Here is a 26,148-nt window from a genome sequence, read left to right on the forward strand (position 1 = left end):
TCCTTCCTTCCTTCCTTCCTTCCTGCCTTCCTTCCTGCCTTCCTTCCTTCCTCTTCCCTCCTCTCTTCTCACCAGCACTCCCATAGTATTAAGGTTAAGGGCTAGCAGTTGTACAGGACTAACTAGGGGCCAGGTCCTGCTCTAAGAGCTTTACATGAATTGCCCCTTTTAATCCATATGACAAGCAGTGGTCAAGCTGGACAAACAAAAAGAAGCTTTTGAACCCCTGAAATATCATAGGCAGGAAAAAAACAAGAAAATTATTCAGGTGCAAATCTTGGCTATTATGGAAAAGGAATGCTAACACAGAGAATAGACCAAGAGCCCAGAGGATGGAACCAAGAGCTTCGGAGAATCATTCTAGGCAGTGGAACTGCATCCTGAAGGAACTGGTCACGTGGTCACGTGTGCCAGGCTGGATTTCAGAATTTCTTTTTTTTTCTTTTTCTTCTTCTCCTTCTCCTTCTTCTTCCTCTTTTTTGAGATGGGGCCTTGCTCTGTTGCCCAGGCTGGAGTGCAGAGGTGCAATCTTGTCTTACTGCAACCTCCGCCTCCCAGGTTCAAGTGATTTTCCTGCCTCAGCCTCCCAAGTTGCTGGGATTACAGGCACGCACCACCATGCCTGGCTGATTTTTGTATTTTTAGTAGACATAGGGTTTCACCATGTTGGTCAGGCTGGTCTCGAACTCCTGACCTCGTGATCTGCTCATGTCGGCCTCCCAAAGTGCTGGGATTATAGGCGTGAGTCACCACGCCTGGCCCTTTCTGCCATCTTTATCCTTAATCCTACATTACCCTCCACCCACATTCACCATTTAATTCATAGAGTTTTGGTTTTTTTTGAAACAGAGTCTTGCTCTTGTCACCCGAGCTGGAGTGCAATGGCACGATCTTGGCTCACTGCAACCTCCTCCTCCCGGGTTCAAGCAATTCTCCTGTCTCAGCTTCCGGAGTAGCTAAGACTACAGGCACGTGCCCCCACGCCTGGCTAACTTTTGTATTTTTAGTAGAGATGGGTTTTCACCATGTTGGCCAGACTGGTCTGGAACTCCTGACCTCAGGTCATCCGCCTACCTTGGCCTCCCAAAGTGCTAGGATTACAGGCGTGAGCCACTGTGCCTGGCTGAGTTGTGTTGTTTTTATGCCAGGACCAAATAGAAAAATCCACAAAAATAGTGGAGAGATTTCAAAAGCATGCTTTTCTCAGTACCTAACATAATAAGATGACAAATAGTCGGCAAGGATATAGGTAGAGCAAGGATATAGAATATTTGAGAATATACAGAGTCACAGAATACAGCGCAGTGAGACACTTCTTTTGGAGTGCACACGAAGCCCTAATCAAAACGAACCCTATGTTTATCTGTTAAGCAAGCCTCAAAAAATTTTCAAGATCTGAAATCAAACAGAGCATGTTCTCTGACTACTAGGGAATTAAGCAAAAAATTAGTTTAAAAACATGACTGGAACATCCCCAAGGTTTAGAAGTTTTTCCTTTTTTTCTAAGTTGGTGGTATGAATTGGAAGGGTTAGAAGTTAAGCAGAATATATTTTAATAACCTATAGGTCAAAGAAGACATCTCAGTGAAAATAAAAAGATATTTTAAACAAATGGCAATCGAAATGTGACATATCAAAAGTTGTGGGATGCATACAAAGCTGTACTTAGAAAATATGGCCATAAATACATATGTAAAAAAAAGAATAAAGGAGCCGGGCACAGTGGCATGCATCTACAGTCCCAGCTACTAGGCAGGCTCAGGTGGATCACTTGGGCCCAAGAGTTGAAGACCAGCCCAGGCAATGTAAAAAAAAAAGGGAAAAAAATGGTTCAATATCAATTATCTAAGTAAAAGTATTTATTTAATGTTCAACTCATGAGTACAGAAAAAGAATAGCTAATTAGATGTAGAAGGCAAGAAATAATAACAGTAAAAATTTCAGAAATATGAAAAAGTGTACATATAGTACAGAAAATTAACAGAACAAAATGCATTATTAAAAAGACTAATAAAGTGGATAACCCCCTAAGGAAACTAATCAGAAGTCCAGGCACAGTGGCTCACGCCTGTAATCCCAGCACTTTGGGAGGCTGAGGCGGGTGAATCACCTGAGGTCGGGAGTTTGAGACCAGCAATGACCGACATGGAGAAACCTCATCTCTACTAAAAATACAAAAAATTAGTCGGGCGTGGTGGCACATGCCTGTAATCCCACCTACTTGTGAGGCTGAGGCAGGAGAATTGCTTGAACCCGGGAGGTGGAGGTTGTGGTGAGCCGAGATGGCGCCATTGCACTCGGGCCTGGGCAACAAAAGTGAAACTCTGTCTCAAAAAAAAAAAAAAAAAAAAACTAGTCAAGAAAAAAGAGAGCACAAATAACCAATATCAGAGATGAAAAGGGACAAAACTATAGATCCCAGATACTTAAAAGATATAATAAATAATTTTAAGACAATAAATTAAATAATTTAGATGAAATAGACAAATTTCAAGAAATACATATCTGACTAAAACAACCACATGCACTGACAAGATGAGGATGGACTTTTGTGGAAGTCAGAGGAGGTCATACCTCATGCCCCTGTAGGAAAAGTGGCCAAAGAGGGTTTTAGAGAACAGGGACCGATGGATGAGCTACATCTTGATGTGAGTCAAGCTCCTGGATGGCTGGAGAGAGGAAGGATGTTCTAGTTGGGGAAACAGTTTGGACAATGGAGACCCAGGAAAGCCATGTTCTAGCAGTGTGAATGTTTGTGCATGCTGAAGTGCCAGGATGCAAGGTGGAGAACTGGGAAATGGCCCTGGAAAGGGGCCAAGGCTGGGTGATGAAGCACCTTGTCTATTGTGGAGGAGCTTGGATTTCTATTGTGGTCCAAAAAGAAAGGATTGCTGAATGTAAAGCCAATGTCACCAGAAAAGCTGAATCCGCAAGAGAGTCGTGGAGTCTAAAAGAGCATCTCATGCGGAATCAGGAAAGTTCTGGCATTTGGCAGACTAAGCAAGTGTCTTCACTTGAAGTACAGTTTAGTCCCAATACTCCCTCCCACACCCACCACATCGCACATTTGGTTTTGTGTATTTACTCCAGGTTAAGGTAGAGTCTCTTACGCTTGGTTTGAGTGCTGTCCTCTTCTCTCTGGTCTGACATTTGGAACCAAAGCCAAGCCAGAACACCAGGGCCAAGGGGGATGTTGAATATTGTCTGATTCCCTAGACCACCCTATCAGCACCTCAGCTGCTCTTCACAGCATCACCCTCTCTCCATTTAATGGTTTAAGGTTAACAGGACTTTTTCCTTGAGGCTTGGAGCACAGAAGGAAGCCTCCCCCAAACTAGGCTCTTGGAGAGCAGGCCCGGGCGGAGCAGTGCAATTCACCTTCACACCCCCAAGACGGCTCCTGACCTCTGCTCCCTCCTCCACTCCCAAAGTGGGACAGAGAGAATATGATTCCCCACAAATTCCGCATCACAGTTTCCAAACAATGGGGAAATCGGAGGCCTTCCCGAGTGCAGACGGACACATTCCGTCTGCGGTGATATTTACCCCCAATGAGAACCAGGCAGATGCCAGCCCCAGCACGCACGCAGGTAACTTCACCCTCGCCTCAATGACCTCAGAGGCTGCCTGGCCTGCCCCACACGGGGGTGCTAAGCCTCCCGCCCGTCCTAAGCGGAGACCCAACGCCATCCATAATTAAGTTCTTCCTGAGGGCAGGCCGCCAGGTGCGCCTTCGGCAGGACAGTGCTAATTCCAGCCCCTTTCCAGGCGCGTCTCCCCTGCGCTCGTCCCCCGTCTGGAAGCCCCCCTCCCACGCCCCGCGGCCCCCCTTCCCCGGGCCGGGGTTGTTGCTCGTGCGCTGCCGGGAAGGTCAAGGTCCCGCGCCCGCCAGGAGAGCTCGGTAAGTATATAAGGACAGAGGAGCGCGGGACCAAGAGACGGCGAAGGAGGGATAGAAGAGCAGCGAGCGAGAGAGGCCGCCCAGCGTCTCCGTCCTCAGAGAGCAGCCAGCCTCCCGGGACAGGTAAGGGCGCAGCCGGGGGGAACCGCGCTCTTTCCCTGGGATTCCCTGTCCGCGTCCTCGCGATGCAGTCGGCCGGCTCCGGCTCCGAAGGCTGACCTGAGCGCCTCTGGCTCTCCGCGGTCCCGAGTTCTCGGCAAACTTTCTGTGCCGACTGCGGCGTGAGAAGCTGCCGGCAGCTGAGCTGCAATGCCCACGTCCGGCCCCTGGGCGAACGGCCGCGAAGCTGCAGGCACTGCCTCCAGGGAGCCGGCGGCCTCGGATCCCCCAGGGGCTCGTCGCGGTCTGGGTTCACGGCGCTCATGTGGGGAAACCGGGATCGCAGGCTGCTAGGGCCCCCGGAGGCTCCGAGCGCCTGCTAGGAGGTCCTGGGACAGCCTGGTCTTTTTTTTTTTTTTTTTTTGAGACGGAGTTTCGTTCTTGTTGCCCAGGCTGGAGAGCAAAGGGGCGATCTCCGCTCACTGCAACCTCTGCCTCCCGGGTTCAAGAGATTCTCCTGCCTCAGCCTCCCGAGTAACTGGGATTACAGACATGCGCCACCACATCCGGCTAATTTTTGTATTTTTAGTAGAGACGGAGTTTCTCCATGTTGGTCAGGCTGGTCTCAAACTCCCGACCTCAGGTGATCCGCCCGCCTTGGCCTCCCAAAGTTCTGGGATTACAGGCGTGAGCCACCGCACCCGGCCAGCCTGGTTTTTTAGTATCTCTTGCTCCCAATTTCCAGGATAGATGTCACTTCTTGAAAGTCAAATTTCATGCACGCTCTCACAAATTAATGTTGGAAACGGGGCAGCAAAGGATAAAAGTCATAGTGAACGCTCTACTTCCAGAGTTTTTTGGATTCAGACCCCTGAATCCTTGTTTCCCTGCCCACCCTAGCGCACCCGAGGTGGCTCCTGGGTCAATTACAATGCAGAATAGTTGGGTCTCTTCTCTCCAAGACCTAACTGGGGTTAAAAACAGGTGGCCGGGCGGGAGCTGTCCCAGGTTCTGAAATGCACTGTCCAGTTTCGGATGCCCTCAACAGAACCAGGGGTGGACCGTTTATGGAGCAGACCCTGGGTTCAGGGCGCAGACAGCCATTTGGAATGATCAAGGCTCAGGTAAGGGGCGTTTCCAGTGAAGGAGAGACAGTCCATTTGGCATTTGGATTCCTCAAATTCTTCATGTTTAAATGGGGCAGGAAGGGTTCTTACAGAATGGCTGGAAGAAGCCAAGGAAAATAAAAGTGTGTGTGGATTTTTTTTGTCAGTTTATAAGCTATGCACAGATTATGGCCACTTTAATGACTTAATATTCCTTTGATACTTTTGTTATAGGACTCGATGCATGTATGTCATGGTGTAAGGACAAAACTCCGCCCCTGTGCTCCTCTAATCTTTACAGAAGGGCAAGGCTAGCGTGCAGTTTTAGAGTAACAAACAAAATGATTTGTTGAACTCACACCTATGAAGTTCTAATAAGTGTAGTTCTACTATAAAGTTAATCTTTGGATGAGCAAATTGCAAGTTTCTATTTTTCCAGAGTATTCCATTTTTGGATTATAATACTTGCCCTACTTTAAAAAACACAACATTTGATATTTCCCTAATAATTTGTTGCTTTAAAAAAATGACACAAAAAGGTAATATTTATTCATTGTAGAAAACTGAAAATACGCATAAGCAAATACACATATACATAAGCAAAGTATACAATGCAAACACAAAACCATCTTTCAGGGAGGAATCTGAAACTTTAGCAATGGCAACCATCTAACGGCTGAGCATAAGAATGTAAGCTCTGAGAGGGTGGGAGTGAATATGTTACCAAATTGTACAACACAGCCCACAGGGCATAAGGAGGGGAAATGCTCTCTGGGGCTTTCCAGGAAGGCCTGAAGTCATTGCTTCTAGCAAATGGAAATCACTCCAGAGTAGTTATCTTTGACGACAATTGAAATATAGTTGAGGGAACCATCAGACCTGTATGATTTTATTTTTTTTCCTCTACTAATATGTTACTTTACATTTGCATTTGGTGACATATGTAACTACCGTTTTTCTGTGACTGTAACATCTGGGCATTTTTCAGAGCTAAATGTGCTATGGTCAACTTGGAGCTTTAATCTAATTGCCTGGTCCACCAAGTTCGGACTGTGTGCTTTAACTGGATCACTGGCAGGCTACAATGGGAACAGCCTGTCTCCTGGAGCCAGGAGAGGACCAACGCTCGTTCAGTTGCCCCTTTGGCAGAAGCGCCCCTGGGCCAGTCACTGGCTGCTAGCGCCATCTAATGGCTGCTCTGAAAATGCTCAGCCTTGCCCGGCAACACTTCAGAAGAGAGCCCTGCGCTGGCCCAGCGCCTGGGGAATAGGGCAAGGGTGGGGCAGAGAGAAGGAAGTGGCCTCCTGAATTAGACAATGAGCGCTTCGGAGGACTTTCATTTCCAAAGCCTCCCCTATATAAAAAAGATTTGGCCGACGCCTCCCCAAATGAGAAATTTCTTTTAGGCAAACTTATTTTAAAATGCCAGCGTTCATTAGGAGTGACAAGACACTTAGTCATCCACACTTTAATGTGAATCACTTTTCTCATCTAATTACATTTCTTTCTAGCAGCTGGCTGAGAAGATCTTCTGAAATCCAAAATGATCGTAGGGTTGGTGGTGAGCTGATCTCAGTCCTCGAGATGGCTTCAGGGTGTCCACCTGGTTAAGGGAAATCTGGCAGTGCGAGGGTAGTGCTGGAGAAAGGGGTGGGCGCAAGGGACTAGAGGCATCATGGATGACCCCTCTTTACTGTCCCCTGGTATCTTGACCTCAGCTTCTGCCCACAGGCACTTTCTGGATTCTTCAAAAGTATCTGCAGCGGCTGTTCCCCCAGGAGGTAATTCCCTTCTGGTCTCTCTTTCCCCTCCACACCTGCATCCTCTTCAAATCCTGCCATTTCAGACCACATTTCAGAGATCTAGAGAACAAGACATCTGACATGTGATTTATTCAGAAGATGAGCCAGATTTAAAAGAACTGAGATCTGCTTTATAAATGAAGCTCTCCAAAGTTACTGGAGTCTGGATAATAGTGATCACCAGAGTAATTTGTGTGCAGGACATTAAATCAGGTTGCTTGAAATGCTGCCTAAATTGGCCAGTGGTTTTATTTGCTTTGCTGTCAACCCAATATTCATAGGAAATAGAGTTTCAGAGGAATGATAGGATCCTGGTGGAATAAAAGGGGAAAAGACCATCTTGAGCAGGAATTTCAGGGTCCTCTGTTTTTCCCAAGTTGCTTTCACCCCTTAGATCTGGCATGTCAGAACTACAGCTTCATGTAGTGAAACAGGAGAGTTCTCTGTTAGGAGCTTAGCCTTACCTTGTCACAAACATTAAAGTAATTGTCTCTCTTTGGGCTTCAATTTTCCCATCTCTCATGGGAGGGGCAGAACCAAGCAATCTCCAAAATAGCTTCCAGCCTTAACCTTTTTAGGCATCTCGTTTTAATAGAAGACAGCAGGGAAATGGCCACAGTTTACCCAGGTCCATTTCTTCCACCTTACCACAACTTACACCACCACCCTACTACACACCTCCTTTCTCAGCATTGCTCCTGTCCTTAAAATGCCTTTAACTCCACAAGAGAGTGTGTTGTTAATGTTGGCTCAAGGTCCTTCCTGGTGAGTGGCCAACATTGTTTTGCTCCTTGCAGGGGTCCCACCAATCTTGTTTGCTTCTGCAGTGCCTCAGCCTGCCTGGAAGATGCCGAGATCGTGCTGCAGCCGCTCAGGGGCCCTGTTGCTGGCCTTGCTGCTTCAAGCTTCCATGGAAGTGCGTGGCTGGTGCCTGGAGAGCAGCCGGTGTCAGGACCTCACCACGGAAAGCAACCTGCTGGTACGTGGGCCATGACTGCCATCTTGGCTTAGACATCAGATGGGACTGGAGCTGGGAAAGCTCAAAAGAAAGGGGTGTGGGGCAAGGGAAATTCATTTCCAGTGATAGGCGTGATTCAACCCAGGGCAGGAGCGAAACTTTGCAGTGAAGTAAGAAATGGGAGAAGGAATGAGGGAAGGAAGCAGCTTCAGGGAGAGGGGTTGAGTCCACAATTTCTGCTTAGTTATCCTTACTTCCTGCCCCATCTTCTATGGAGACCTTGAACCCCTTAAGCTAGAGATGGTGCTATAAGAACAATAATTGCCCCCTCAATCTATTCTGTACTTTAAATCTTTAGCTTCCCAAACTATTCCTTTTTAAGAAGCTCATATCACTTGCCATTTTCATTCCATATTTCTTACCCTTTTATCTACTACCAGTTGCAAAACCAGCCAGGTAGTTCTTCAAATCATCTCTGGAAGAAGGAAAAACCAGGGGACCTTTTTGTTTTTGTTTTTGTTTTTTTCCTGTAATTGGTGCCAAATGTCTCATGCTACTTCTGGAGGACTGGCCTTCCCCATGTTCCTCTGCAGCCTTTCCAGAGCATGTGAAGGCCCTTTGTGTCAGATAGGAGCTCCCTCCAGGTCACCACAGGGTGTATGTATCTGCGTGTGGGGTGTGTGTGTGTGTGTGTGTGTGTGTGTGTGTGTGTGTGGTGGGGGGCATAAATGAGTAATGATGACAAATCCAGAGATTAAAAGGCACACTGAGACCAGGCAAGATGGCTCATGGCTGTAATCCCAGCACTTTTGGATGCTAAGGCGGGAGGATTGCTTGAGCCCAGGGATTCAAGACTAGACTGGGCAACATAGTGAGACCCCCATTTCTACAAAAAATAAAAACATCAGCCAGGTGTGGTGACATGTGCCTGTAGTCCCAGCTACCTGGGAGGTTCACTTGAGGCCAGGAGTTTGAGGTCACAGCAAGCTATGACTATGCCATTGTACTTCAGTCTGGGTAACAGAATGGGACCTTGTCTCAAAACAAAACAAAAAAACAAAACAAACAAAACAAACAAGCAAACAAAAAACCCACAGTTATTATCAGTGACTGGGATTTTAATCCTGTTACCATCACCTGGCAGGTGCTGAGGGTGGAATGTACATAACTACATTCTGTGTATTTTGTCAATGCAGAAGCTGAGTTAAGGTGAAGATAGAATGAGATCCTCAAAGACACAGACCAATTTTCATGTGTAATATAAAATAGAAATGAAGAGTCCAGGGAATTCTGTGAGTTCCAGTTCAGAAAGACCCAAGAGTCTCTTGACTTGAGACACCCACTGCACAGCTCACCAGGGAGGGCGCACTGGACACAGTCAGGACACATGGGTTCTAGTCCCAGTCGTGAGCTGTGGGACCTTGACCAGGTCCTATCATCTCTCTGAGTCTCCTGTTTCATTATCCATCCAGGAGAGGGGAGTGTAAGTTAGTTTTTTCCATTGTTAACATTCCACAGAGTTGTAATTCTAAACACCTGGAGTCGGCAATGTCCAGCTCAACAGAGTGGGTACAATCCTTTTATTTTCTCCTTTGCTATTCTCAAGTAAGAGAGCAGCCAGTGAGTTTTTCATCTTTTTATCACTGAAAACTCAAGGCTGCAACCTACGCAGCCATTTTCCTAAGCAAATATGTACCACAATTGAGTCCACCAGGGACAAGAAGCAGAGACACAGGTTCCACATAGGTGGAAATAACCCTAGCTTTCCACCCCTCCCTCCAGTCAGAATGAGATTACAGGGAAATGAGCTTGCCCCAGAGCTCACTGGGGTATCTCTCAGAGATCAGCTCAGAAGTCGTGAAAGAACCAAGGTGCAGTTTTGGAGGCTTAGTGCAGAGATGGAGCTGGGGTAGGGCATAAAGTAGGTTTTCCATCACTGAGGTAAGGTTGGGGCATTATTTAAAATATGTTTAAAAATATGGGCCCTAGTAGCCAGACTTCTATCACATGGAGAGATTATCCCCCAAATTTCAGCCCCACTCCCCTCCTGGACTTGAATTAAACCATATGTATCTATTCAACTTTTTTTTTTTTTTTAATGAGATGGAGTATTGCTCTGTTGCCCGGGCTGGAGTGTGGAGTGCAGTGGTGTGATCTTGGCTCACTGCAGCCTCTACCTCCCAGGTTCAAGTGGTTCTCCTGACTCAGGCTCCTGACTAGCTGGGATTACAGGCGCCTGCCACCACACCCAGCTTATTTATTTATTTATGCTAGAGATGGTATTTCACCATAAATTGGCCATGCTGGTCTTGAACTCCTGACTTCAGGTGATCTGCCTGCCCTGGCCTTCCAAAGTGTTGGGATGATAGGCATGAGCCACTGCGCCCTGCCCTCAATATTCATTAAGTGCCAACAACTACCACCTGTCTGCCTTTCCTGGAGCCACTCCTTTATGTCAGGCATATAACAATAAGACTTTGGTCCTGTTCACAAAGGCTAGGAATGGGTAGATGGCTAGACAAACCATGGCATGGGATGGGGAGTTTGTTGCAGTTGCCAGGCAGAAGCATGCAGGGGATGGGACAAAAGAGTCGGTGGCAAGATCTTAGATGCCCATGAGTGCCAAGAAAGCAGGTGGGCAGACCTGCTCTGTAGGGAAGCCTCGACGCTTGACACGCCCGACACTGCGCCCTGTGTCCCCGGCAAGTGGCGAGGGCAGCCAGGGCCTAGGTGCAGTGACGCTTGCAGTGGCCGGGCCGGGGTGCAGGGCACAGGCTGCCCTCATGCCCTCGCGTCTTCCCCCAGGAGTGCATCCGGGCCTGCAAGCCCGACCTCTCGGCCGAGACTCCGGTGTTCCCGGGCAATGGCGACGAGCAGCCTCTGACCGAGAACCCCCGGAAGTACGTCATGGGCCACTTCCGCTGGGACCGATTCGGCCGACGCAACAGTAGCAGCGGCAGCGGCGCAGCGCAGAAGCGCGAGGATGTCGCGGCTGGCGAAGACCGCGGCCTGCTACCTGAGGTCGGCCCCGAGCCGGGCCCGCGCGAGGGCAAGCGCTCCTACTCCATGGAGCACTTCCGTTGGGGCAAGCCGGTGGGCAAGAAGCGGCGCCCGGTGAAGGTGTACCCCAGTGGCGCCGAGGACGAGTCGGCCGAGGCCTTTCCCCTGGAGTTCAAGAGGGAGCTGACCGGCCAGCGGCCCCGGGCGGGGGATGGCCCCGACGGCCCTGCCGACGACCTGGAGCACATCCTGCTGGTGGCGGCCGAGAAGAAGGATGAGGGCCCCTACAGGATGGAGCACTTCCGCTGGGGCAGCCCGCCCAAGGACAAGCGCTACGGAGGCTTCATGACCTCCGAGAAGAGCCAGACACCCCTGGTGACACTGTTCAAAAACGCCATCATCAAGAACGCCTACAAGAAGGGCCAGTGAGAGCACATCGGGGCCCTGGGGCTACCCTCCCCAGGGAGGTCGACCCCAAAGCCCCTTGCTCTCCCCTGCCCTGCTGCCTCCCAGCCTGGGGTCGGTGGTCGCGGCAGATATTCAGCCTCTTAAAGCTGTCTGTAGTTAGGAAATAAAACCTTTCAAATTTCACATCCGCCTCTGACTTTGAATGTAAACTGTGTGAATAAAATAAAAATACGTAGCCGTCAAATAACAGCAGCATGGGTCGGAGAAGCACAGTGGTTTCCATTCGGTAGGATATTTCCTGGGACGTAGTGAGCGTGTAAGGAAAATGTGCTTTCTCCCCCTACCCCCAAATGGATCTTCAAGGGATCAGATAGTTTGGGTGAAGGCTCAGGGTGGCTCCAACACCTCCAGGATGGCCGTATTTTCCACACACTCCACTGAGTGGGAGACTGCTCAGCTAGCACACCTGCAAAGGCAGGATTCCTGCAAGAGTGACCCCGGGTGCTCAGGGGCTCCCCAACCCCTGTCCACCTCCAAAAGCCAGTTGTACAGGTTGAGGCCTACCCACGCCTGGGAGGGCTCTGGACTGTCACGTGAGAAGTCTTTGTAATGTCTCCGGGGAACTGAGTCCTGACCGCTCCTGGCAATCCATAGGACCTTAGGCAAGTCTCTGAACTTCTCCAAAATTTAGTTCTGTCATCTATCCCTCCCTTCCCAGTATGAGGGTTATTGTAAAGATTAAAGGAGAAAATGGACAATCTTTTCATCACAGAAGCTAAGTGTGAGAGCTGAGAGTTGGTATCAATTCCAATTTGCACTCCCAGGCTACTCACAGATACGCTCAAACATACCGTCTCTCTCACACACACTCATGGAGACACACGTCTGTTTTAATACAACATACTCTACACAGTTGCTTCTTCCAGCCCCTAGGGCTTAAGCCCTGACTGAGGCCCTCTGATCTCTCCTATGCCCAAACTCCTCCCTCCCCACATGTTTCAGCTCCAACCCTTTTCCTCATCCTTATACTTCCCCCAGGCCTCTCTGATAACAGCTTCCTAACCAACCAGTCTCCTAGTCTCCAGCCCTCTCCCCAGCCCATCATATATGAATTCTTCATATTAGTGTATACAAAATCTTGCTTTCCCCCACAGTCCCAGACTCGAGTCAAAACAGTGCCTCCACCCCAATTTCTGTCAATTCCAAACTACTAAGCATGGTGGGTAGGGCCCTTGTAGATGGGCACTCTCTCTTTACCAAACCCTGCTTCCCAAGCTTCCCCAGATGAAGGCGCTGCCTCACACTTGCTGGTCTCCTCACAGGCCTCGCATCCTCCTATACCCTCTGCCTGGAATCCCCCACCCTCCCCTGCAATTTTGTTGTTGTTTTTGAGACGAAGTCTCGCTCTGTCACCCAGGCTGGAGTGCAGTGGCGCAATCTCAGCTCACTGTAACCTTTGTCTCCCGGGTTCAAGCGATTCTCCTGCCTCAACCTCCCAAATAGCCGGGATTACAGGCATGTGCCACCATGCCCAGCTAATTTTTGTATTTTTAGTAGAGACAGGGTTTCACCATATTGGCCAGACTGGTTTGGAACATCCTGACCTCAGGTGATCTGCCCACCTCGGTCTCCCAAAGTGCTGGGATTACAAGGGGTGAGCCACCGCCCCTGGCTCCCCTACAATTTTGAATGCAACTCTCTTTTTCAGTATGAACTCAGGTTCATGTCCACCTTTGTGGGGCAAGTGATGCCCTTCGCCAGGTGCCCTGTTCATTTTCAGTGTTTCTGCCATCAGCCCCTTCCACACTAGAGGGCATGCTGTCCGGCTTGGATGGCAAGTTCCTTGCTGCATCCGTGCCTGTCTTCTCTCAGGAAAATTCCAAGCTCTGCAAGGGCAGAAGCCAGGTGTGTGTTTCTTTTGTATCTCCCCATAGTGCTGTCACAATGCTGGGACCGCAGGTTTGCACATTTACATGCATTTACAATTCACATGAGACTTACCACATAGAGATGCACACATACATGTCAAATGCATTAGATAGACCAGTGCAGGAGCAAAGCCAGCTGGGAAGCCTCTGTGTGTGGCGCTGACATATGCACCCCTTGTTATTTGGATGCTCTGGGAGTTCACAATGAAAAAATAATTGGGAATTCTCCCTGTGTAGTTTTGATATACGGTGAGTCAGAAAGCCAGATTCTTTTTTTGTTTTTGAGACAGAGTCTCGCTCTGTCTCCCAGGCTGTAGTGCAGTGGTGCAATCTCGGCTCACTGCAACCTCTGCCTCCCGGGTTCAAGTGATTTCCTCACCTCAACTTCCTGAGTACCTGGGAGTACAGGCGCCCGCCACCACACCTGGCTAATTTTTGTAGTTTTAGTAGAGAGGGGATTTTACCATGTTGGCCAGACTGGTCTCAAACTCCTGGCTTCAAGTGATCCACCCATCTTGGCCTTCCAAAGTGCTGGGATTATAGGCATGAGCCACTGCACCTGGCCAGAAAGCCAGATTCTTAAGACAAGATGTTCCCCAGTATGGCTTACATGGAATGTGCTAGAATGAATAATGGCCTAGGCCTTCCTAACAGGATGCTCCCATGCTGGGCATGCTGGGCCTGAGGTTTCCTTCTTGGTAGCCTCCTTTCCTCCACACCTTCTCCCTCTGAGACAGGTAAAGCCATGGTTGGTGGAGGTGGCTAAATGTCAGTAGTACACTGTTGGTATTTTCAGATCGCATTTGCTTCTCAAAAAAACCATTTGCTTTAAAGAAATCAAACAGCCATGTGGTGACAACATTAACATTTATTTGAAAAGGGCATCATGACGGCTCACTGGGAGATTGCGACTAATAGTCTCAGAGAATGATTTTGCTAAGAGTCCTTCTTCCTACACTTCCCCCCACTCCCCCTTTCCCACTTCCCTAAAATAAAACTAATCAATTCAATGGGTTTAAAATACAGAAAACCGCCACAGGCACTAATTCTGTACCCACATATAAATACACAAGCTATTATATACACATATTGTCAACTACAAACTACACTACACACACATGCACACACACACTCAGCCAGGTTGTGAGGCTCTAAGTGGACACAGACATATTACGAGGTATGGGCTGCAGCATTTGTGGATTCATAACTCTGCCTCCACGTGCCAGAAATCAACAGTCATGGGGATAGAGCTTGGAAGAGGAAGGTGACTGGCTTGGGTGGCCCCATGGTCCCCTGAAGGAGAGGAGATCTGGCCAGCCAGGCTGGGGCTAAAGGGAGCACAGAAAACTGGCTTTGGCCTCAGGCCCTTCCCGCTGCCCTCCTGTCTCCGCCATACCCAGCTAGCCAGGCTCTAGGATGGGCCCATCATGACTATCCTTCTGCAGTCTTCAGACCTAGGCCAGATTTGGGGTAAGGGGCCACTCTAACCAGAAGATTTCTAGGGTTAATGGGATGAAGAGGCAACACATAGCCCTAAACCTTTCCCCGGGTGTGAGGGAGATGCCTGGTTTCAGCAAGACCTGCCTGCCAAGGTCTGGGGTCACAGGAAGTGGGCCTGGTCTGCCCTGATGATGCCATCTCCCTGTCTACCTTTAAACCTAGTATCTACCTAACAGCCCAGGTTAGCCCTTTCCCCCAGGACCCCAACCAGCCAGCTGCCATTTCCTGGTCATGAAGAGGAACTGGGAAAAACAGACTCACATTTCCAGGGCATTCTCTGTCACCAGGTCAGGAGGCCTGGGGACAATGGAATGGAAACTGCAAGGCCTCACATCCCAGGGTCCCCAGAGGAGCCCAGAGGTCTGGCCTGAGCTGTTCAGAAGAACCCCTGGCTAGTCTGATTCTTAGTCCAGCTGAAACGTGTTCTATGGGATCTAGAACACCCAGGGCAAAAGGCGGTATATCTACGACACTTGTGCTTCTTCAAGTACTTTAGTGGGTCCAGACCTCCTCTTTTCCTGCTCATTCATTTATATTTGTATATGAGAAAGGGGGTTGGACAGAGTGGGGTATCTGAGGACTTTTCTAGGTCTTCCGACCTGCTCAGGCTCCTTCTATAGTGAGAAGGCTGTTCAGGAGTTAAGAAACCACTGATTTCTACTTTTCAAAGAGGGAAATGGAAACAGGCACAAGGCGCTGGGGACTCCATGGCGAGGAAAACAGAGAAAGCCTCGGGACCACACTGGTGCTTTCTGCCGATCTGCTTCTTATCCATTCACCTGACTCCACCAAATTAACAGAACTTCCAAATCTCAAATACATTCCTGCCTACTCAGTAGGCAGAATCCTGACCAATGCTAGCCCTTCCCTACAGAGCCAGAGTCTTTGGGCTTTGGGAGCAGCTGGTCTCAATGGGCTTACTGACTCCTCTTCGCTCAAAATCACAGCAGAGAAGGGTGGCAAAAAGGGGCACAATGCAGTGCCACCAGCCTCCGGGGGCTTGGGAGGCAGGACTCACTGATGCTAGGCCGAGGGCCGGGGTGCTTCCCTCCCCTCCGGATCCCGTCAAACTGCTTTGCCTGTCTCTCAGGGCCTGTGCTAGGGTGAGGAGATTACCTACTATCACACTCACCTTCACCTTTCTGATTCTGGCCTACTTGGCCAGAATCCAGGTTCTACTCCATGTCAGCAGACTACCCAACACTCTACTGAGTGTAAGTTTAAATGAAACTGAGAAGAGGGCACTCAAAAAATGACCAGTTCTTCAAAAGAAGCACTTTTTTTTTTTTGCCAAGCAGCAGTGATGGAAAGGAAAAGCTGCCTGGGACAGATGGAGAGGTAACAGCAGAGTCTAAGCAGCAGGAACCTGCACCTTTTCTGTCTCTCTATTCACAGGATGGGGATGAGGGGCAGAAACATCTGAGTGGACCTGGGGGTCTCTGGTTCTAATGCTGGCTCTGGAAAGATGCTCCAGGGAGGTGACTGCCAAGTCACAGAACCAGCGTTCACAGACAGTGCTCTGGATGAAGCTGCCACTGGGGAACCGTAATGTCAAGTAGGCCCAAGAAACAGCGGGTCTCTCACCCAAGCTGGGCACAGGATAAAACCTGGGAGGAGCCAGTGAGGAAAGAACATGTTTGTGAATCAAGACTTCAATTTTCTTTTTTTTTTTTTTTTTTTTTTTTTGAGACGGAGTCTCACTGTCGCCCGGGCTGGAGTGCAGTGGCCAGACCTCAGCTCACTGCAAGCTCAGCCTCCCAGGTTCACGCCATTCTCCTGCCTCAGCCTCCCGAGTAGCTGGGACTACAGGCGCCCGCCACCTCGCCCGGCTAGTTTTTTGTATTTTTTAGTAGAGACGGGGTTTCACCATGTTAGCCAGGATGGTCTCGATCTCCTGATCTCGTGATCCGCCCGTCTCGGCCTCCCAAAGTGCTGGGATTACAGGCTTGAGCCACCGCGCCCGGCCCAAGACTTCAATTTTCTTTAAAGTTTCTTTCAAAGGTTAGTTGCTGTCAAGTTTGAGTTAATTCAAAGGTGGTTTTAAAATACAGAAATATTAAAGAGAAGGCTAAGTTCATGCTTGTAAAATTGTGTTGAGCATAAGCCAAAGACCATAAAACACAGCCAAAAAGCCTTGGGGGTCCAGGAGCCTCCATGCCTGGGCCCTGCCCTCAGGCCATTCAGAAGCCACGTGCTAAGCCGGGCGCGGTGGCTCATGCCTGTAATCCCAGCACTTTGAGAGGCTGAGGCGGGCGGATCGCTCGAGGTTAGGAGTTCGAGACCAGCCTGGCCAACATGGTGAAACCCCATTTCCACCTAAAACACAAAATTTGCCAGGCATAGTGGCACATGCCTGTAATCCCAGCTACTCAGGAGGCTGAGGCAGGAGAATCGCTTGAACCCAGGAGGCGGAGGTCACAGTAAGCCAAGGTCGCGCCGTTGCACTCCAGCCTGGGTGACAGAGCAAGACTCCGTCTCATAAAAAGAGGAAAAAGATGCTGCGTGCCCACAGCAGAGATGGTGACCACAGGGAAAAGCTTCATCGGAAGTGCCGAAACTATGGGAATGAGGGTCAAATAGCCCCTTCCCCAAGACATTTATTGCACATATTAATGGGAAATGCTCGTGTTCAGTCTCTCCCCAATTCTGGAAAATACATCCACCTAACAATCAGGCTCTCCCCGCGCATCCGTGCGCACCACGCATGGGGCTATGAGCTGAGGCCATCCTGAGAAGCCTGCCCTCCCCTTAGGAGAGGGCATCTGAAAATTCGGAGAAAGATCTGAAAATTGCTTTTTATATCATGCTGAAGAAGAGAAGGCATGCTTATCAGAAGCAGATGCTTAAATGTGGGGAGGGCCTTATCTGGTGGGTGAGAGGAGGCCTGTTTGGGACCTTGGTGCAGCCCCCATGGGGGTTGCTTTGTGCCAAGCTCTGCAAGATATCTGCCTGCATCTTGGTAAAGAATTGCCTCTTCTCTGTTTTGTTGAATGTTACGTTTTAAATTTCAGTAATAGCAACGCTGTGTTCGAATGCACAGTTTGGTACCATACCCAAACAGCAGCGAAGGAAAAAGCCTTGCAAATGTGTGCCTCGCTTTCCCAAGGTGAGCCAAGGGACACCCAGATCACGCCCTCCAGGAGACCAGTGGTTCCTCAGACATGGCTTCCTCTGAAGCGTCTTTCTACTTGAAGGTCTAAAGATGCCCATCTGCGGCTGGTTTGAGCCTGGAAAATCTTAGAGTTCTGTGGGTCCAGAGGGAGTGCTCTTCCCTCCATTTGCTCTTGGCTTCAGAATGGTGTTCAGGGCTGGGGGTGCAGAGTGGGAGGGAGCTGTCTACACTCAGGTTGAATGCACTTTTCATTCATTCCTCAGTATGTACTGAATGTCTTCGATACATTTATTGGGGGACTGTAGGTCAGATGGGAGCTGGGGCTGCAACAGTGCGAACCAGTCCAAGTGCCCAAAACCCCTGTGTCTGGACCCTTCCCCGCCTATCTTCTCCATTGGTCCTCACCCATGCAGAGGCAGAGCAGTGAGGAGTCCCATTTTACAGACCCCCAGTGATTCCCCATTTCTAGTTGCAGAAGCCAAGGGTTGTAGTAGAAGCCTGGTGTAGTGGCCCTCAGTCTGGGCCTGAGTGCTGAGAACCCAAGAACTAGGCCGGGTTAGGGCAGTGGGTCCTGAAATACTCCAGCTGGATTGATCAGGGAGTAGCAGACTATTGAGATCTTTAACGTTCCTGCCTCCTCTCTGTGGTTGCTCTTGTAGTTGCTCCTTCTGAGAATTCTTCTCCTTCCTAGCTACCTGAATCTCTTCCATTCTTCAGGGAGAGCCCAACTTCAGGTCCTCCTCATTCCAGAAGCTTTGGTGATCACTCCATTCTTCTCCCAGCCCTGCCAGCCCCCTTGTACCTCTGCTGCTCTGACTCTAATTAATGACCCTCACTGCCTCCCAGCTCATCTGCCTGAATGGCCTGAATGTGTGTAAAGGCTGTGGGGGTCATGAGCTCATGTAAGAGGGGCACCTGGCCTGACTCATACCCCAGAGCCTGGCATAACTCCCTGCTGCTGGGATGAGCTCAACGCTGTGCTGTGGAGCTTGTCCTGGTCACCTAAGCAAGGCCTCTCTTGCTAACATGTGCCCCCTTCTCCCCGACCCTGCAGCAGAACCTGGTGTGGGCACTGGTGATGGCCATCCCCCTGGTCACCAGCCTGTATGTCCTGGTCAACCTTAGTTACCTGCTAGTGCTATCACCCAGTGAGACCCTCTCTGCTGATGCTCTGGCTGTGAACTGGGGGTGACTGCATCACACCATATGTCCCTTGGACACCAAGCAGACTTTCCAGGCTGGGGAAGGAAAGTGCTCCATGTGTCTTTAAACTTGTCTTTGAATGTGTTGCTTGCTCCATTTCTGAGTGGGCTCTTGTGGCTTCTTCCAGGGTGCTGTTGGAATTCCTTCCCCTGATCCCTTGGTTGTCCTCAGAACCAGGTTCTGGGGTCCTGGGCCTGGCTGGTGCCCTTGGCTGTTGCAGTCTCAACATTTGGTTCCATCAATGAGATATTCTTCAGCGGAAATCGTTTGTGCTTTGTGGCTGCAAGAGAGGGCCATTTGGTGAGAGATGGGGCCTGGGGCTGTGCAAGAAGGTGGGGCTGCAAGAGGGGTGCCACAGGGCCAGCCAGCTACGCTTTCTCCTGCCTGAAGCTTAGCATTTGGCCCAAAACAGGACTTTCCCTATAAGATATAGCCCTCTTTTCTTCTGAGAATGGGACTTAGGCACTCCATACCTCTCAGCTTTAACTCTAATCTCTTTACTTCCAGGTTTTTGGGAGGTCACACTGGTTCGGGGACCGGCAATGAAGATATTTGTGCACATCGGTAGTGCAGGGGCCATGGGGAGGAGAGAAAATATTAGTGCGGTTGTGTACCCTCTGGGTCTTCTCTCCCTGGGGACTCTCTGCCCTGGTGTTACCTTTGACTGCAATACTGCTGAATAATAGCCCCCAGCTCTCAGTGACTTGCGACAACATTTGACTGTTGTTCCCAAGTCAAGGGGTCAGCTGTGACTTGGCTTCAGGCTGTGGCTTGCTTGGGGTCTCATCTTGGTCTGAGTCTATCCTTATCTCAGGTACTAAGATCAAGGCAGTAACTACTACTGGGAGCCTGATATTGCCTATAGCAGGTAGCAGAGGTTCAAGAGACCAAGCCAAACCACATAAGCATATTTAGAGAATCTACTTGTCACTCCAGCTCACATTTTATTGGTCCAAGCAAGCAACACGACCAGGCTCCACGTCGATGAATGGGGGACTGATATTCCTCCCACAAAGGTAGGGAGAGGAAGGCTGAATATTTGATGAATAATAATACAGTCTTGGCTAGGTGTGGTGGCTCATGCCTGTAATCTCAGCACTTTGGGAGGTTAAGGTGGGCAGATCATCTGGGGTCAGGATTTCAAGACCAGCCTGCCCAACGTGGTGAAACTCGATCTCTACTAAAAATACAAAAAGCAGCTGGGCATGATGGCATGTGCCTGTAATCCCAGCTACTCAGGAGGCTGAGACAGGAGAATCACTTGAACCCAGGAGGTGGAGGTTGCAGTGAGCCGAGATTGAGCCACTGCACTTCAGCCTGGGCGACAGAGCAAGACTCCATCTCAAAAACAAACAAAACAAAACAAACAACAACAACAACAGCAACAACAACAAAAAAACAGTCTCCACAATAATCCCATATTCCTCTCCATGGTCCATCCATACCTGCCCTGTCCTCTCCTCCCTGGATCTGGTTACCCCAGGTGAACTACAGAGACCTACCTCTGGAAGCTGTGGTGACAAGTAACTGTTAGGTTGGTCACTCTGGCGTCCAGAGTGTGTTTGACAGGGGAAGAGATGCTCCCTACGGCTCCCCTGGGGCCTGCTTGACACTCAGCTCTGCTTTCCAGCCCTGAATTCTGTCCGTGGGTCCTATTTATCGTTCCACACCAACTCCAGCCCTGATGTTCACCATGGCCATGGCTTTGGCCCTGGGCATTCCAGGAAGTTTCAGTACCATCGTGAACTTCATAAGGCAAGTGAGTCAGTCCTCCCACATCAGGTATCTGAAGCCCCCATGTGTACACATTCACACACACACGCATGTATACATAAACACATGCATATACACCCCTGGACCCCTCCCGCCATATACACACACATGTAGTACATGTAGTCATAAACATGCACACACACTTCTGGAGACCCCATGTGTACACAGTCACACTCACATATGCATACAGACGTAAACACATCCATGCACACTTCTGCAAGCCCAGGCTCAGGTCCCCTGAACATGCGTCTACATTTCAGCCATGCTCTCCCAGTCGTGTTTCCAAAATTAAACATGGCTCTCTCCTCCCTTGTTCTGTTTCTAAAAATTCAGTAAGACATATGTTTACCAAGAGACAGACACATTAAAGGCTTGTGCTGTCTTTGTCATGTTTCTTTTTTTTTCTTGTTCCTTTATTCTGTTGCTAAGATGATTTAAAGGATGTTCAGGCATTATTCTCACTACCTGTAGCCCTTTGCTGTGGTACGATTTTTCCTTTGTGGTGGAGGTCTGCATTCTGGACTCTGGCCTAACATGATCTCTATGGAACGCAGGTCAGAACCACAATCAATCTGGGCAGGCACAATAACCATGTTCTGACTCCATTTATTACTTTCTCAAGGGCAGAAATTGATGGGCTATTGTGATATCCAGTTTATAATAACCTCATTTGAAGCAGGGTCAATGGGCAGCAGGCAAGCGTAATGTCTGGGTGCAGAAGGAGTTTTCAGACGAAGTTTTTAAAATTATTATTTATATACATATTTTAAATAAATAGAGATGAGGTCTTGCTATGTTGCCCCGGCTGTTCTCAAACTCCTGGGCTCAAGTGGTCCTCCACCTCTGCCTCCCAAAGTGCTGGATTACAGATGTGAGCTGCCACACCTGGCCTGGAAGAAGTTTTTAAGCATTGCCCGTTTTCTTTCTTTGTTGTCATAGTCTAATTAATTTGGAACAGCTTGTACTGTGCTTGATGCGACTCTCTTAAGAACAATAAGTAACATGTAAGGTTTTTTTCTTTTATCTTTTTCCTATAAGAAAGAGTAAAATCAGTATATGGTAAGAACAAAATCAAATCCATAGTGAGCTTAGGGGGACTTAAGGCTGAGACTGGGGAATGTGGCTGAGGATACCTCTGCAGAATGAGGATTACTGAATGGTCCATCCCAAGTAGGACCCAACATCTCCTAGCATTGACCACCTCCAAAGATAACCTGGTCTGGACACTGCCTCCAGGGTTAGGAGTTTTTATCAGACCTACATCAGTCACCCAACTACAAGCACTGGGGAGGGCACAGCAAAGGGCTTGTCTGGGTGCCCAGTGGCCCAGCTCACCATGCCACCAGCCCAGAGGGAAATGATAGGTGGTTGCGGGGGTTCTGCTGTGGGCATGCTGTCCCTGAAGAGAGCACAGACTTCCCTGAGATTCTACCAAGATTTTCTTTATTCTGTCTTTAAGAGACAGGATCGCCGGGCATGTGGCTCACACCTGTAATCCCAGCATTTTGGGAGGCCGAGGCAGGCGGATCACTTGAGGTCAGAAGTTTGTGACCAACCTGGCCAACATGGTGAAACCCCGTCTCTCCTAAAAATACAAAATTTAGCCAGGAGTGGTGGCACATGCCTGTAATCCCAGCTATTCCGGAGGCTGAGGCAGGAGAATCACTTAAACCCGGAGGCGGAAGTTACAGTGAGCCTGGGTGACAGAGTGAGATTCCATCTCAAAAAGAAAAAAAAAAAAAAAAAAGAGACAGGCTCTTGCTCTGTCACCCAAGCAAGAGTGGCGTGGTGCAATCATAGCTTACTGCAAATTTGAACTTCTGGGCTCAAGGTATCCTCTCACCCCAGCCTCCTGAGTAGTTGCAACTACAGTCATGAACCATGACGCTTGGATAATTTTAAAGAGACAGGGTCTCGCCCTCTTGCCCAGGCTGGTCACGAACTCCTGGGCTCAAGTGATCCTTCCATTTCAGCCTCCCAAAATGTTGCGATTACAGGCATAAGCCACTGCGTCCTGCCCACGTTTTCGTTTTTTAGAAACACAGACACTCCTTCCCTTTGAAAACGTCCTTGTTATCCAGCCAGGGCAAGTCAGAGAGGCCTGATCTGAAGGCATGTGGGTGACTGAATTTGTGTGCATGCCACTGTATGCTGAAGACAAAGGGAGGAATAGGCTACTGGTCAACCTCCAGTGCATACTTTTCCTTAGGGCCCTGACCCTGCCTTTGCTACTTGATCTGCATGGATCGGGGAGCTGAGGTGGCCGAATGGCCCTGGATGAGCTGACACCTCTGCCCTAGGTTTGCACCTGCTGGGTCAGCCCACCTACAGCAGAATCTGGTAATAAGCAGCCCACATTTTCCTAACCTGTCTTATCAGCAGAACCACCATCAACTCTCCTGTACTTGCAGATAAAGAAGAAGAATCTTCCCCGACCTTACAAGGTAGACTTTGAGACAGACTTTGGACTTTTCCAACCCTACGCTCCTGCATGAGGCAGGTCTTTGGGCCACAGCCTCATTCGGAGCCAAGAAGAGGACTGTAAGGGGCTGCCACAATCCTTGTATTTGGTAGAGAATTTCCACATTTTTCTGGGGCTGGAAGGACAGTTGAATCACAAGGCATTAACTTTGCTTGCCAGGGACTCATTTCTCTTCTTGAGGACTCAGAGGGAAAACAGATGCAGAGAGAATCCAGGTACACACTTGGGTTCACACAGCACAGAGAGCAGAATGCTGGCTCCCAAGGCTCTGCTCCCTGGAGAGCCTCTAGCAGCCCAGCAGGTGGCTCCCCTGGTCCAGGCGAAGTTTAAAGGCAGGGCCTGGAAGAGAGGAGCTGCCGGCTGGTGTAAACAACAGGAAGGCAGGCAGGAGGGGCAGAGCCTGGGGACCATAAGCTACCGCCTGTTCCCCCTTCATCATCCAGGTCTCAGGGGCCAAATCCCCACTGTGCCCACTGCAGGTTCCCACCTTCATTCCCACAATCACGCTCCTGGCTTATCTCTACTGTTGCTGGTGCCCATCATCAACCATCCCCAGACAGTTCCTGTACGTCTTCCTCTTCCTGCTCAGTGGCTTCCTGGTGTACTTCCCACTTGTCCACTTCCAGTGCCAGCCCAGGTGTTTGCAACTGGTCACTCTACATCTCTAGATGCTCCTGGAAGTTGCTCCAGACACTAAAATATTGGCTGAAGGACTGGACAGGTTCTGCACTGCCCTCTTTGCTGCAACCACCTCTATCCCTACACAAGTGTCCTTGCCTGGTTTTCTGTAGGTTGACTTAGTGCTGTAACTCTATAATAGCTCAGCTGTCATAGAGTTCTGGGCTACCCTCTCCTGAGAGTGCTCCCCTTCTCTAAGAACTCTTCCTTTGACACAGCCAAGCTGGTATTACATGATGGCCTCTCTGGGTCATAGTTCTTTCATAGTTTTTTTGTAGCCTATGTGGGCAGCATGGAATAAGTTTCCTTCTTTGGTATTTGGGTATGAGAATTCTACAGTCCGATTCAGGCTCGGATGGTTGCTTGAGCTAAAGCATTGTCAATCTTAGGCTCTATGTGGGGCCATCTTTTATCTTGTGGGCAGAGAAGTAGAGAAAGTCATTGTGGCAGGGAGAAAGAAGATTCATAATGACATGTGCTGAGAAATTCTGTGATCCCAAGGATCTGGGAAGGAAATTTGAGAAAGTAACGGCTTTGATTTCTGATTGTTTTCCAGTTCTGGTCCCTGTTTTTCTATGGTCTAACTGTCATCTAATGATCTTTCCTGGTTTTTGATTGTCTAACACAATGTGATACCTTGAAATAAATTTCCCATCTTAACTCAGGTGAATTAGAACAGGCTCCTATTTCTTGCAACTAGAAAAATTTTGGCTCTGATAAGCCTTCTTGTTCAGGAAGAAACGATAGTAGAAGTTCTCTGTTTATCCTTCTGGAATGCATTCCAAGACCCCCAGCAGATGCCTGAAACCATTGATAGTACCAAACCCTATACGTACTATGTTTTCTAGACCTGCTAACCAAGATGGCTACTAAGTGACTCCTACATGGGGAGCATATACAAGATGGATATACTGGACAAAGGGATGGTTCATGTCCTTGGCAGGATGAGGTGGGATGGTGAGAGATTTTGTCATGCTATCAGATCAGTGTGCAATTTAAAACTTATACATTATTTATTACTGGAATGTTCCATTTAATATTTTCAGACCTCTGTTGATCACAGCTAACTGGAACATTGGATAAGAGGAGACTATGGTACTTTAGTCTCTGTTTGAAGCTGCCTATTAGTTTGAATAGGGAAAGAAGCAAGAGTCATATCCCTGGGAAGGAGAGGTTATCGGTTTTGAGTAGAAGAGAGGACAATCACATTTCTAGAAGAAAGGATGAAAAGTTAGAGCTAACCCCAGAAGGCTAACCTGGTTATGGGACTAAATAGAGACAAAGGAGCAGAGAAATCTGGCTTCCCCAGGGAGAAAATGGCAGAGGATAGACAAAGGGCTTAGAAAGAGGCTGGGAGTGCAGCTCCTGGGTGCATCCCTGGACGTGACTCAAAGAGAGGGACTGAGGACACTGTTCAGCATCTACACTCCTGAAAACTGGGCCTGGGCAGCCTGCACGTGGCTTTGCTCATTGATGTGGAAAAGGTGGCAACACCTGCCGCCTGAACCTTTGTCTTGGTAGGTTTTTTGCTTACATCAATGAATTCTCCATTTCTTTGACACAAACTGAATGTCCAACAATTCAATTCAATTCTAGACACCACAGGTTTAGGGACTGAGTCCCACAAGACTGTTCTCACTTCAGACACCAGTTGCAAGTATTGGGTGCCCAGGTTACCCACATTTCTGTCTGACTTGGCTACAAAGATGGGGATTTCCACAGCTTCCCTCTTCAGGTTTGAAAATTTGCAAGAATATCTCAGATGTCTCAGGAAATCACTTAACTCACTATTACCAGTTAATTTCAAAAGACACCACTCATGTACAGCCAGATGGAACAGCTAAACCAGGCAGAGCATTTGGGAAGGGCACAGAGCTTCCACGCCCTCTTCCCAGTAGCCACGCTCTTGGTACCTCAAGGCGTTCACTGACCTGATAGCTCCCCAAATCCTGTAATGTAGGGACTTTATGGAGGTTTCATTACATAACCATGATTGACTAAATCACTGGCCATTGGCTGGACTCACTTTCCAGCCCCTCTCCCCTCTCCAGAGGTTCAGGGATGAGGCTGAAAGTCCCAACCCTCTAATCACGCCTTGGGCTTTCTGGCAAGGAGACCCCATCCTAAAACTATCCAGGGGCCCTCAGCCACCTATCATCTCATTAGCATACAAAAGTCACTCATCATTATGGAGATTC

The 26,148-nt window shown here is 49.0% G+C and overlaps 1 protein-coding gene across 4 annotated transcripts; it reads left to right on the forward strand.

The window, feature by feature from the left end:
- The first annotated feature begins 3,620 nt into the window (after positions 1 to 3,620).
- On the forward strand, positions 3,621 to 11,462 carry POMC (proopiomelanocortin). Of its 4 annotated transcripts, none has more exons than XM_011950550.1 (4): positions 3,829 to 4,024; positions 6,838 to 6,887; positions 7,736 to 7,887; positions 10,672 to 11,462. In XM_011950550.1, the coding sequence occupies exons 3-4, from the start codon at positions 7,756 to 7,758 to the stop codon at positions 11,293 to 11,295; spliced, it is 756 nt and encodes a 251-aa protein (XP_011805940.1). In that variant the 5' UTR covers positions 3,829 to 4,024; positions 6,838 to 6,887; positions 7,736 to 7,755; the 3' UTR covers positions 11,296 to 11,462. The 4 variants fall into 4 exon arrangements, with proteins under 4 accessions (XP_011805931.1, XP_011805940.1, XP_011805948.1 ...); XM_011950565.1 differs by having other exon boundaries at positions 3,957 to 4,024; positions 7,706 to 7,887; XM_011950541.1 differs by lacking the exon at positions 6,838 to 6,887 and having other exon boundaries at positions 3,621 to 4,024.
- Positions 11,463 to 26,148: the final 14,686 nt, after the last annotated feature.

The sequence above is a fragment of the Colobus angolensis genome, unplaced genomic scaffold, assembly GCF_000951035.1.
Source record: "Colobus angolensis palliatus isolate OR3802 unplaced genomic scaffold, Cang.pa_1.0 Scaffold109, whole genome shotgun sequence".
In the NCBI taxonomy this organism is placed as follows: Eukaryota; Metazoa; Chordata; class Mammalia; order Primates; family Cercopithecidae; genus Colobus; species Colobus angolensis.